Consider the following 13,403-nt stretch of genomic DNA (forward strand, 5'->3'; position numbering starts at 1 on the left):
ATTTCATTGAGATGTTCCGGAGACAGAAGGCGAATGCATGCGTGCAGAAACAGAAGCTCACGCACACGTGTGCCCTCGCGCTGCGCACCACAGCTTGAGCGTTCCCAGCACAGAGCCCCAGCGACATGTCAGCGCCGTGAAAGATAAATGAGAGGGGGCGTGTGGCATCTTCGGAAAGCGTACCCTTGATCCTCGGCTAACGGCAGACTCTGTTTTACAGTACCTGCTCCTCGTGTGAGTCTCGGAGAAGCTCTGCCACGGTGCCTTGAAGAGAGCGAAAGGGAGGGGGTGGGAGGGAGAGAGTAAGAGTGTAGACAGAAAGAGGGAGAGAGAGAGTGAGAGAGAGAGAGAGGGAGCGATGCTGCTTCCTCCTGGTTGGCTGAAGAGCAGAGGCTGACTCAGTGGATCTGGAGAGAGGCAGCGTGTGACAGATGCACTTCTCTCCCCAGCCCTCGCCATCAGACCGTCGGCTCCCTGCCATTGGCTCCGCGCGGTGGACCGGCAACGCAGAGAGCGCTATAACAGCATGCCCTCCTCGGCGAGCGGCGCGTTCGAGGACGGCCAGGGAGAGAGCGGCAGCGCCCGCGCGTCAGGCAGACCGGAGTAGAGCCGGAGACAGAGCGACCGCGGAGAGACCGCGCCGATAGAGGGGAACGAAGCGCTGCAAAGAGCCCCCAGCCCACCGCCGCTCCGGCTTCCCCCACCGTGATGCTCCGCGCTCTCTGAAGCCGCCTCCCCCAGCCTCCCCGACCTCCCTCCTCCTCCCCTACCCTCCCCCTTCTGAAATGAGAGAAACTCCCCACTGATTTAGCGAGAGGACTGACCCATGGCTTTGGCTGCAGAAAGGGGAGTGCACATCTGTAGATAAGTGGAGTTGTGGACCTCCCCCTCTTCTCTTCGCTCAGGACAAAGTTTGCTCTCGCCCCGTCTGTCCGGACCGCGCGCACTCGGTGCCCGGAGGCAGCAGATCTCCCATGGCTTGTTACTACATCGTCATCAGCTCCACGCACCTCAGCAATGGCCACTTTCGGAACATCAAAGGAGTTTTCCGAGGCCCGCTCTGCAAGAACGGAAACAAGAACTTGGTAACTACTCCCCGCTTTCTCCTTAACACACACCACCTACTGTCGCTGTAACTGAAACTCCAGGGAAAGGAAATGGAGACAAAGGGGATGAAATGGTCTCAGCACAAGCATCCTAGAAAGTTCAGCGCAAAGGCATGTGGCAGTGCTAAACTTTCTGTGTTTGTGTGTGTGTGTGTTCGAGTGTGGGCGGGTGGCGTGAGAGTGAATGTGCTGTTTGCGTGTGCGGGTGGACAGGTGGTGGGTGTGTGCTGCCTGTGTTGGTAGGTGGGTAGGTGAATGCATGTCTGTAGGGGTGTATGCGTGTGAGTGCACAAATGCATGTGTGTATGCAATATAGGGATGCAGTTGGCAGATTTTGTGGGTTGCATTTTAATATTCATCATGACAATGTGTCGAGAGCGTTTTAGATGGACAGTAAGAAATGTTCTGACCAGTGACAGTGGCGTAATGCCTCACAGATGGATGGGGATGACTATAATCCCAACACAGGCAGTCGTAAGTGATGTCCTGGGATTGAGTCCTAATAGTTCCTGTCGAGCTTTAGCCCAGTGGTTGGGCTTAGCCCCACCGTAATCTCTCTGTTTCCCAACCAACAACTCTCCCATTGTGCCTAAACACATAATACGTTACAACACTTTCAATTTAGAGCAAAACAATTCTGACATTAGAACCTATATACAATTCTGACTTTAGAACCTATACTGTCTGTATGCATAAATAGAAAATTTGGCAGGTATAGTTCACTCAAAATAAATAATAAACAAGATTGTTTTCCTTTGCTTGGTGTAACAACAGGGAGTCTGTTGAAATGAAAGTGCTGCATTCCTCAACGATAATTTAATGCTTTGCTCCCGAAGCATTGCCTTTGCGTCTTTAAAGAACGATTAAAATTCACGCCTTCCCTAATTGCTTTTCTTCGCCCTGCACTGTATATCACCATGAGTGGGGGGGGGCTTTACTGACATCAGAGTCAATCATTTCAAGAGCAACAGTTCTCATTGGCAGATGATTCCAGATTCTACATTCTGAAAAAGACGCGGTATCGATGAACCACAAGCCTCCCCTTTCCTGATAAAACAGCAAAACGGTGGGAGGGTTTGAGCAGTACCACAGTGGAGCAGCAACAGATTGTTTCCAGTCAACAGGAAGGAAAAGGGCTTCCAGTTCCCTCCAGGCTATTGAGCTCGGTGCAATTATCCAACTCAATCTAGCTCTCTCCCACAATGGCCTCACTACATTTCACTACTACCGGGGACCTCATGTCATTTAATCTAGAATTATGGGGCTGAGAGTAGAGGGTGGGGGGTAGGGGTGTTCCCGCCTGCCACCGCGTGCGGCCATGGTAAATATACATTTCCACTCCCGCCGTCGTATATATTGCGGCCGTAAATCTGACGGCTCCGAAGCGTATCGAAGCACGTGTGGCTCTGTAAGAGTTACGCTCATCTCGTCTCTCTCTCTCTCTCTCTCTCTCTTTCTCTTTTTTTAATGCGCTGCCATCTGGCTCCTAGAGCACGGGGAGGCTTGTGAAGGAAGAAAGCCGTTATGCCGGGGAAGGTTTGCGCGGCGAGCGTTGTCTATAAAGAGGCTCCCGTTTGCCGGCTTTGTGGTAAGGCGCGAGGCAGGTGAACTCAGGAAGTGCGGTGCGGTGGTCGCCCTGCGGTGCGGCCCACTCGTATTTGCAGTATTGGAGAGACGCTCAGTGAAACCTATCCCCTGTAATTGTAGGCACGCTCTCCTCGCCTTATGGAATCGCTGTGATTTAGTGCGCTCGGGTGGGTGGGCGGGTAGGTAGGCAGACAGACAGACCAGTACCAGTGTGTAGCACCCACCTTAGTTACCGTGGCAGAACGCCCACCACACACCGGCTGAGGTGGAGAGGGAGCGGACAATGATATAAAAAGGTATGGTTTTCTCTAGAAGGAAAAGGCTTTGATGTGGGGCGGAATGCGGTTCGGGTGAGGTCTCGGGAAGCCCTCCGGCGCACCGGCAGTGACCAACAAAAGGCGCACATCAAAAAACGCAGCCTGTTACCTGCCCCGTTTGCTCCCAGAGTGAAGGATCTGGGCACGGTCGTAACGCATTGTCTAAACACGAGGCTACGGCTGTGCCGGGATCTTTGATGCCTCTGACTGCGACAGGCTGAAGGATGGAGAAAAAAGGAGCCTTTGTGGGGAAAGCAGAGCCTGCCCCTAGTCAGTGCAGCGCCGCACTAAAGGACTCAAACTGTTATCATTAGCGCGAGATTTAATTTCATGTCGTGCGGATGCTGAGCTCACTAGACCGAAATTAGACCCCCAACAGCTGATGTTGCAGCAGCAGGAAGTGAAGAGACCCCCTGTCACATATTGAGTATCTCTCCCCTCACTTCCACACATTCCCACTTCATTCCCCTGCCTTGATTTCAGCTCTTTTTTAATGAGGTTGGATAAGACGGGGAAATTGTTTTAAATGGCCCATTAGCAACACATATTCCGCCATTTCCCATGTGTATGATTTGTTGTTAAATGAACCCAGGGGTTGTTACAGTTTGCCGACTTTCTGGAAGTGGTATAGTAAAGAAAATCGATAAATAAGCAGAAACAGACAAGCAATGAGTCGAACCCAGGCCGGAAATTTTGACAGGAAATCGTGTTAGCTCTGTCTGCCATGTGAACTCTGCCAGTTTCAAGGGAGAAAAATGTAAGTGTACTGTTTGTACATTTGGAGCCGCAAAAGCACACGCTGTTGCAATCGCTCCCTGCCTCCGTCAGATTGAGAGTGAGTGATGGGGTGCGAGGGGTATTTTTCTCCTCAGCTGTCGCGAATATGCATATTGCCAGGGTTATCTCTGCAGCCCTTATCGATTTCCTTTCTGAGTCACGCTTAGGCTGCACAGCTCCTGCCAAGTCCAACTTTATTCCCTTTGGGTGCAATGTGATCGGTGATTCGCCTGACACGCAGGTTGTCCTAATACAATTCCTGTAGTGTACAACAAAGCCGAAAATAAAATGGTGAGATAAGGGTAGGCTATGCGGTAAAAGGTTAAGAGGCTGTCACAGGCACACCCGTCGCATGCCGTTTGGGTGAGGGTCATTAAAAGGAACCGCGGTCACTGCCGCCAAATGGACAGTGAGAATGGGGAATTGTGCGGAAATGGCAGGGGGGGGGCAAGATGCCTTTCAACCTCTGTAGCCTCTGCTGTCTTATCACGGTGATGTCTGACATGAACCGGTGGGAAAAAAATTGCCCACTCTCTTCACCCTCTCTCTCCTTTGCCGACTTGTCTGGGCCAAACATCTGCCACAGTAATTTGGAAATGTGGCAGCTTGCTTTCAAAAGCAGAATTAGGCCGTCACGCAGTTCCTTATTTTTATTCCTGAAGGCTAGAGCTGAGTGCATATAGCTGTTGCGACGGCCACCACCCATATTGATATTGATATAAAGGCAGTGATTTATATTTGTCAGTGCTGTAAACTGTCAGGGAGAATTAGTATTTAATTTCCTCCTCCTTGAGGAGGAAATTCTTGGCACTGCGATACAAATTTGAATGATGGCTCCAAACAAGTCAAAGGAGCTCCCCTATTCCAGTAACAAAAATAACGCAGCTCTGGGATGGAACATTAGCATCACAGCGCAATGCATTTATCTCATAGGAGACAAAACACCAGGAACTAAAATGGGTGTTAAAAGGGTTATTTAGAAGGTAAACCCCTCCCTTCCTGAGGAGCGACTTATGCACTTCTGTTCTCCAAGTCCCTGGGATTCACAGCTGCTTCTTCAGAATTCGCCCCTGAATGCGCTAATTGCAGGCGCTGTTGTAAAAGGAATGCTCGAGTTCGAGGTGTGAACATGGCCCTATCGCCATAGAAGACTGAGAAAGCCCGCCTTCTGCTGTTCCCTCGAGGCTGAACCGACAGAGGCTCTGTAATCTTTGGATGAGAAGACTACAAAGCTGTGTTCTGCTTTTGACAGAAACCAGTTCCCATGAGGTGCGGGCGAATCCCAGTGAGTTCAGGACCTCTGTGATAAATTTGGTCCTAATTAATGACAAAATTAACTATGCTGAAATTAGCCTCTGTTGATTTGCTGCGCTTGGTAATTAATGTAGAAGCCTTCTGTGTGTTCAGCATATCACCCAGGTGTAAATCAGAATCAACCTCTTGCATTTTTAAGCACACCGCTATTAATAAAACAATCAACTCTGCAACACTTGCTGTGCTTGCAACTTTATTGATTGAAATAATGGCATATGTTTCGGACTCTATCCTTCTTCAGAATCTAATGAGTGGTAACGGATCCTCTTATAAAGACTCTTTATAATCAGTCCTATGACTGGTGATCAGCCAATGATATCAATGTAATAGTTTAATAACTCATTACACTAAGCAGCTAGTTAGCCTTTAGACTGGTGGACTGACTTTTTATCCCTTATTGTTATTTATCATGTATGATAACTCTCTTGTGTTCTCTTCATTTAATTCATTTCTATTTGTAATTTGATGTTGTTTACATTTTATATATTTATATGTTGTATATTCTTTGCATTTCTCTACACTTATATAATGGTGAATGCTTATGAAATTGTTGTATTCATGTCATTGGCTGGTCACCAAATGTGGGACTAATTATTAGACCATTTTTTACCATTCATTCTAAGACTCTGAAGGACAGAGATGTCCAAAATGTAAGTCATTATTTCAATCAATACAGTTGCAAGCACAGCAATAGAAAAAGTTGTACATAGTCCGGTGTACAAACCTTTATTCAAGCACACTTATTAACATGTAAAAGAACAGCGCGTTATTACAGTTGTATTCAGACATGGCTGACCATGCTCTCTCAGATAATTATGGTGTAGCACTGATCTATTCACTCACATAGCTGTAGATAAATGCTTATACGACTGTAGCATCCTATACAAGTCAAGAGGCTGCTTGTCCTGTCATACATGGTTTAAGACAAAAACTGTGATTATGTGTCCATATACTGTTTGAATACATTAAAGGATACTAAAAAGAAACTCAGCACGAAGGGTTCAAGCAGGACATCTGAGATCTGAACTTCCAGAGTTATGCGAGGACGTTTAGAATTTTGGAAGTTTAAATAATGGAGTGAAGCATATGAAGTGCTTACAAAATGCTCATGAAGCTGAGTATTAAACTGAAACACGTCTCACTTTTCTATTGATGAAAAATTTATCAAAATCAAAAGTAGCGAAAGGGGCAGAATTTGCACTTTTGCTAGAATAATCAATGTGGTAACATTAAAGTTGAATTGTTTAAGCACCATAACACAATCACAAGTCCAAAATCATGGGCTCACTGAAAAGGCGTATCCTCCAGAAAGCTGACTTGTACCAAAGAAAACATTCATGTTCTAATGAGATCCAGATAATTGTTTTGTTATTAGCTCCTTTAAACCAATCATAACATTAATGTAAGCCGCAATCCTAATATATACACGGTTCAAATAAATCAAATATAAGATAGGGGTTTTTGACTTCAAAGTTATAAAAACGAAATCAGTGATCCAGGTCAGATTTCCATTCCTGGTGTGTTTGCATCTCAGACGACGTACTGTACAAGTATCACAGGCAACCTAATGATGATGGAGCATCACTATCTTTAAGATCCTTCTTTAACAATTTCCCAAACAAAAGCGGCTCAGGAGTCAATTCAGAACCTAATAAATGTGCAAATCTCTCTTCTGCCAGAGGTGAAATAATTTGCACACTACTTCCCTTTCCCAAAAAAAGCCCTTCCCTAGATAAACAGAGTATTTATGCGACACAAAAGCACAGCAGGGTTTTATTGTGCGGCTGTTGATGTGTCATAATACCAAAATTACACAGTATCAAGAGATGCATTACCATTCAATAGCTCACACTCATATCTCACACTCAGCTGAAATTGCAAAATGAAATCATTCACACCGTACTGTACACAAGGGCCCTGTCTCTATTATATAGGTTATTGTTTACTGGAAAAAATAAATATTTGAATTGCTCTAAATGACGGTGGGTCCTCTCTGAATATATGTCATTTTCCCCCTCCCCTGCTTGGTTTCAGACCATACACAGATTATCCTGGGGATCCGGCATAGAATGCAGAATGAAACATTTGCAGCTTAAAAGCTGTAAGTATTAAGTGAACGTAATCAAAGTATTCAATTTCAATAATAGCCCCGTCCCCCCACATACACACACAATAATAATAATATACCTTTCATAATTGCAGCTGAAAGTGCTTCACAGAATTAACAGATGTGACAGTAAAACATATTTACAAACACAAATTAATACAACAGAATAAAATAAAATATATAATCGGTATATTATAAAATGGGTGAAAATAGAGATAAAACAAAGTGCAATCATCTCAACGCCATCTTAAAGAAGTAGGCTTTTAGACTCTTAGGCCCTTAAAGTGCCATAGCAGGTGACTGAACTGTCTGGGTTGGGTATGCTGTTGTGCCGGGCCATAAAAATGAAAGCAAGCGTTGCCACTTACATGGGAGACTATCTTCAGACGATCTGAGAGCACATTTGGGCTGCTATGCAATTAAAAGGATAAATATGTAGCCGGGTGCGGTAAAATGCTTTAAAAACTGAGTTGGTGCTTTATAAACCATTAAAACTATTTTTAATTCAATTATAAATCTCACAGGCAACCAATACGAAGAAAAAAAGAATACAGGGGCCAGGCACGCTTTCTTCTTGAATCATGTCAGGATTGTTGCAGCAGCTCTATATTTGTTTTGGAAGACCAGAATAATGAGCATTGCAGTAGTCTAATCTGGTAGTACTAAAAGTGTGCATTAACCTTTCAGCATCTGTTTGCAAGAGGAAAGGCTGTACTTTGGTAATGTTTCTCGAATTGAAAAAGGCCACCATGGTAACATTTCTTATTTGAGGGTGAAAGCTTAAGTCAACATCCATAAACGTGCATGCGTGTGTGCAAGTGTGTGCATGCACGCGTGTCTGTGTGTGCATGCGTGCATGTGTCTGTGCATGTGTCCTCTTTAAATTTGCATGCAAAAGCTCATTTATCTTTGGGGTCGACCTTTCTTCCTCCCTTCCAGCAGTTGCTTACTTCTCCATGAGCTATTCCATGACATGTCCTCTGACCCGGGGGGCCTAAACCTCCACCAAGGTTAATAACACAACAAACTAACGTGGAAGGTGACTGAAAGTTTCAACAACGTGAATATCGAGAATTTCGAGAGAGTATCCCATGGTTGTGGCTATAATTGAACAAGTTAATCTCTTTGTTGTCCCATCATTTTCTCGAAGCTGCTCACCGCAAGTTTCTCAAAGCTTATTAATTATCATGTTTCCTGAAAATGACATCTTATTGTACAGTTTCGAGTGGCTTTGGTGTGTTTTATCCTGCATTTGGCCGAAAAGCTGATCCAATTTTTTTCTTTTATCTCAGAGGTGTAGGGGAAACTGGCAAACTGGTGATCGAAAATGACTTTGTTATACAGTATGCACTATGTTGTAACCTTTTCTAATATTTTCTCACTCTAGCCACCTCTTCACCAGCACATTTACTGTATCAAAACGTATGGAAACAATGTGCTTAAGTGATGTACAGTATGAAGCTGTTTTAATAATTTATTAAGCATTCTTGCACTATAGTATAAATTGCTGCCAAAAATATGACCACCAATAGTGCTTTTAACACTCCAGCATATCCTTTCTCCTGTTTGAATCTGCTATGTGCAGTCAGTGTTGGCAGGGTAAAAATAGCTCAATAAAACAATCATTTAATACAGTTACACTACAAATAATTCATTTTGAATCATTTTTTGAATCAGCTTTTGAAATATGGAATCTTTTCTGTCAAAGTGGCTTTATATTTGAGCTGTTTTGACCACATTTAACAATTGTATGATCACTGCAGAAAAATACAGAGGGCTATTCACATTAACACATTTGCAGTCACACTGCATTACTGGATAATAGTTCATCTATAAGGTTACAATTGGAAATAGTGGTGCAATATTAAAATATTTGGAAATTTTTTCTCGATATGATAGACTTTATGTGCCGACATTTGTTCAGAGGTATTGCATGGAAAGTGAGGGTTGATCTCAGTAGAAGCCATTGATTGTTCATTAAATGCAAAAATAGCCTTTTTTTCTTCATTCAAAGAAATCAATTCCATTACAGGTTTAGAGAGTGGATACATCATGTCCTGCCTTTATAATTACATTTATTGTGCATTTCTATACATTTCTATTAAACCTTGAGGAAAATCTACATTTAAATTGCTTCAGAAATTCTACATTTCAGGGTACATTGGAATTGATTGGTAATTTTGAATAGTTTTAAAAAATAGTTGTTGCTATCAGTGCCTTATAGCAAATACAAACAAATAAAAGACGACTGAATAATAACCACAATCTCCATCTGTATTCAAATAATAATAAAACAATTGATAACAAAACATAAGTATGCTATTAATATTTGGATCAACACATACTATTTTCTCATGGTATTATTTATTTCCATTATTGATAACAATTTGTAACTTTCAGTTAGTGCTGTGCATTCATATTTCTGTCGAGAATCAGGTGGTTATATTTACAACCGGGCAATACAAATGATGTAGGAATTAAGCATACTTAATACAGATCATATAATACATAAACAACCAAAGGTTTTGCTGAACTATTCAATGTACTATTTATATCTTAAAAGGGTGCTTTTAATAAATGTACTCGGTTGCTCAGAAAAAGAAACAGAACAGGCATAACATTTAAAATACAAAAACATTTATTATTTTAAATTGAGTTTCATGGATGAACTTTGGCTCACTCTGCTAAGACATTGTTGTACCATGTTACAGCTCAGTTCTTCCTGACTGTCTGCCAGATGTGCACTCCAACTCACTTGCCCATTTTAAGGTATGCTTATGCCTGGTGTTTCTAGAAAAAGCTACAATAATAACCTTTACGAGGTGAAAGATGAATGGCAGAAACACAGGTGACGTACACCGCATTGCTTGCGAGAACTGCTCCGGTTCCAGCGAACAGCTCCTTGGTGACATGTTCTGAAGAAGACCATACGGATACGTGCTGAGTGAGTAGGCGTTCTCATGCCTCCCACTGCCTTCAAACTAGAAGGATTTTAAAGAGGACAGTGACAGCTTTTTGACTGCTGTATGAATCAATTAATTTCAACAGAGCTCTTCCCTGCATGAACACACCGCAGACTGCCTGGTGCCTGGCTTAATTATGTGAGGTTGCCGAGCCTCATTCATCTCACCTTTTCTTCTTATAGTAGAACAGGTGACCGAGTACTCTTTCAGAAAGAAGCTTAATTGAAGGTTGTTAATATTTCAAGTGTCCTTGGAAACATTTTTTTTATTCACTATGGATCTCGACATCTTTCATCCAAAGAGGTTAAGGTTCAGTAACAGGCAACCTTAACGGTGGCATTAGGGGGTAAGAGCAATCATCTGGCAGTCGGAGTGTTAGCGGTTCGATCCTGCCCTGGGTGTGTCGAAGTGTCCGTTTGCAAGACACTTAACCCCCAATTGCTCCTTATGTGCTGGTTGGTGCCTTGCATGGCAGCCAATCGCCGTTGGTGAGTCAATGTGTATGTGAATGGGTGAATGAGCTTCAATTGTACAGCGCTTTGGATAAAAGCTCTATATGAATGAAGACCATTTACCATGTTGACTGTTGACTGACGGAAGACGCAAATTGAACATTTCTGGCTTGGTGCTGCAGTTCTATTGGGGATCAAATATTATTTAATAGCTGTCAGAGAGTTTAGCCAACACATTTATTTTTTTAATGCATTAAAATGCATGTAGGAACTAAAGATGTGCTCGGAAGCTCTGTTCAGGTTAGGTGTGTACACTCAGTGAGCAATTTATTAGGTAGACCTCTACACCAGCTTGTTCATGCAAATATTTAATCAGCAGATCATGTGGCGGAAACTGAATGCATAAAAGCATGTAGACATGGTCGTGGTCATGAGGTTCAGCTTTTTCAGACGAAATGTCAGAATGGGGAAGAAATTTGACCATGGAATGATTGGCCCACATGGAATGACTGGGATTTTGCATGCTTGTTACCTATTTTTTATAAACAGGAAGTGATGGAATGATACAATATAGTTCCTTTATTAACTAAATTAAAGTACTATTTTATTTTTAGGGGTGAGGAAATAGAAAAATTTAATTGAAACATTGAAACATGAGAGGAAATGTATTTTTTTAAAAGTATTTTCCTGTATATTTGAACATGAGAGAGCATTATCCATGTTGTTTATTATATGCACTTTTTTCTCTATTTGTATTAAGGGTGCCAATAATTCTTGAACCCACTGTATATGTTTGTGTACACAAATAATTATTGTGTGTGTATTTATGTTCATGTGTACATGACCTGTACATAGGGTATGAGCAGATATCTGTTACGCCTTGTGTGTGCGCGCATAAGCTTTGTGCATGCATATTTGTGGACATGTGTGTGACAGATTGTATAACTCAGGTGTGGGTGGTTAGGGGACTTTGCCGGTTAAGGCTGAGGTCATTGGGTGCCATTTCAGTGGTTTGTACAGTAGGTGGTGAGACAGTAAGTGGACGATGACAGATTGAAATCTGTGGATGTTTCACCGCTTCACTACTACGGCCAGAAAAAGAGACGCAACGCCCATCCTGACATTTAGAACAGGCATATTTGAAGCACTTTCCCCCTCCACAAGTCACCTCTGCCTGTCTTTAAATTTCAAAGGTGTTATTTTTAAAGAATGTGTCTGCTTAGGGTCACGATGTGAGACTACACCAGCTCTGAGTTTTATTATTAAAGTGGGTTCCATAATCCTTTGAATCGGGGAGCAGCTGTATTGAGTTCCTGTTGATAGATTTTCTTTATTTACTGACAATGATATTGAACAAAGCGAGGAGGATTCTTAGAGGTTGTTTTGCCCTTGGGTTTGAACCGTGTAGAAATCACTGGGGGAAATTTTCCAAACGTCTCAAGATACAAGAGAGCAGGAATTTTTCTGAGAGACGGTTGACCTACACACATGAAACATTGAAGCAGTGGTATCCGCTGGCTTAGCCAACCACCTTAGTTTGAGGGCTGTAAGCAGCACCCACACACCCCCACGTGTGCTTCTGTCATCCTGTAGTGAGTTTATTTTCTTATGCGGCAGTGGAAAAGGACCAGCAAGACACAAAGTACAGCAGTTTTCAGACTCCTGACCCTCAAATCCACAGCTTGTCACATTTTTGCAAACATTAAAATCCTGTGGTGTTTACCTCCCGACATTACTGGAAGTGACTGTGATTGGACCAATTTCATGCTGTGGTGGTTCAGTGCCTCTGAGCCACAGTCCTTTCATAATCTGTGGGAGACAGCTAATGCATAGAAAGAGAGAAAAAAAAGCCTGTGAAAATACAAAAATAACCGTTGACTCAATTTGACATAGCGGGAATATCACAGTGTTCACATAGGCAACAGCATTGTGGGTTTTATCGAGAAGCAGCTGTGAAACTTTATTGCCCTACAGAATGCATTGTTTAGCTTGCGTGTGCAACACAATGGGGAGTGGAAGAAACAGAGCAGGAGTCTTATTGTGCTTACACTTGTACTGTATGTGTGTTCATTCTGTGAAAGAGCACAATGCGGTCTTCTGTGGACGCATGTGGCTTTCCTCCTGAACCCTTTCCTGCTCATTTATACCCAACCCTCACCCCAAAAAAAGTCACACTCACTGTCCGCTTTCCGTTTACTGCCTGCGGATTAAGAACATCGGACTGGTGGCTCTTTTCTGGCTTGGCAAGTTTGGGAATTTGGGAGCCCTCCTGATTAAGTGAAAGCATATTTCCCCATATCTTGCTCCGACTGCGAGTCTAGGCTGCACCCTCCTCGTGCACCTTTTGGTAACCCTCCTAATCTCCTCCCCGTGATCCGATTACCACAGCTGATGTTCCTCTTTTATTATTTTGTTTATTTTTTAAGCCTCAGTGTGGCTGCTGACCGTGGGGGGGGGCGGGTTTGGGGTGGTCAAACGGGCTTGCCAGCCGCAACAAATCCATTCCGGTCGGATTTGGGATCAGAGCGGTAAATCGGCAGACTCAGTAAATCACAGCACAGCTGCCTAGCTTTACTGATGAGGAAATGTAAATAAATCATACACTTCCACAAACGGTACCTAAAGGCAGTCACATTTTGAAAATAGTTTGCAGGCTTTTATTATCACAGTGGAGTAAACAGACTGTATAACAGAAGCAGCACCTTTGACTTAATTAATAAAGGGTGCTTCTTTCAGTTGGTTCCCCATTTATTTTAACACAAAGGGCCTGGGATAACATG

The 13,403-nt window shown here is 43.1% G+C and overlaps 1 protein-coding gene across 1 annotated transcript in view; it reads left to right on the forward strand.

Moving 5' to 3' along the window:
- Window positions 1-974: 974 nt before the first annotated feature.
- The window catches only part of znf804a (zinc finger protein 804A), a 64,903-nt gene continuing 52,474 nt past the window's right edge, over window positions 975-13,403 (forward strand). The window contains exon 1 of the mRNA XM_061236089.1: window positions 975-1,085. Coding sequence (XP_061092073.1) covers window positions 975-1,085 — 111 coding nt within the window. The remainder of the gene's footprint in view (window positions 1,086-13,403) is intronic.

The sequence above is a fragment of the Conger conger genome, chromosome 3 (genome assembly GCF_963514075.1).
Source record: "Conger conger chromosome 3, fConCon1.1, whole genome shotgun sequence".
Lineage (NCBI taxonomy): Eukaryota > Metazoa > Chordata > Actinopteri > Anguilliformes > Congridae > Conger > Conger conger.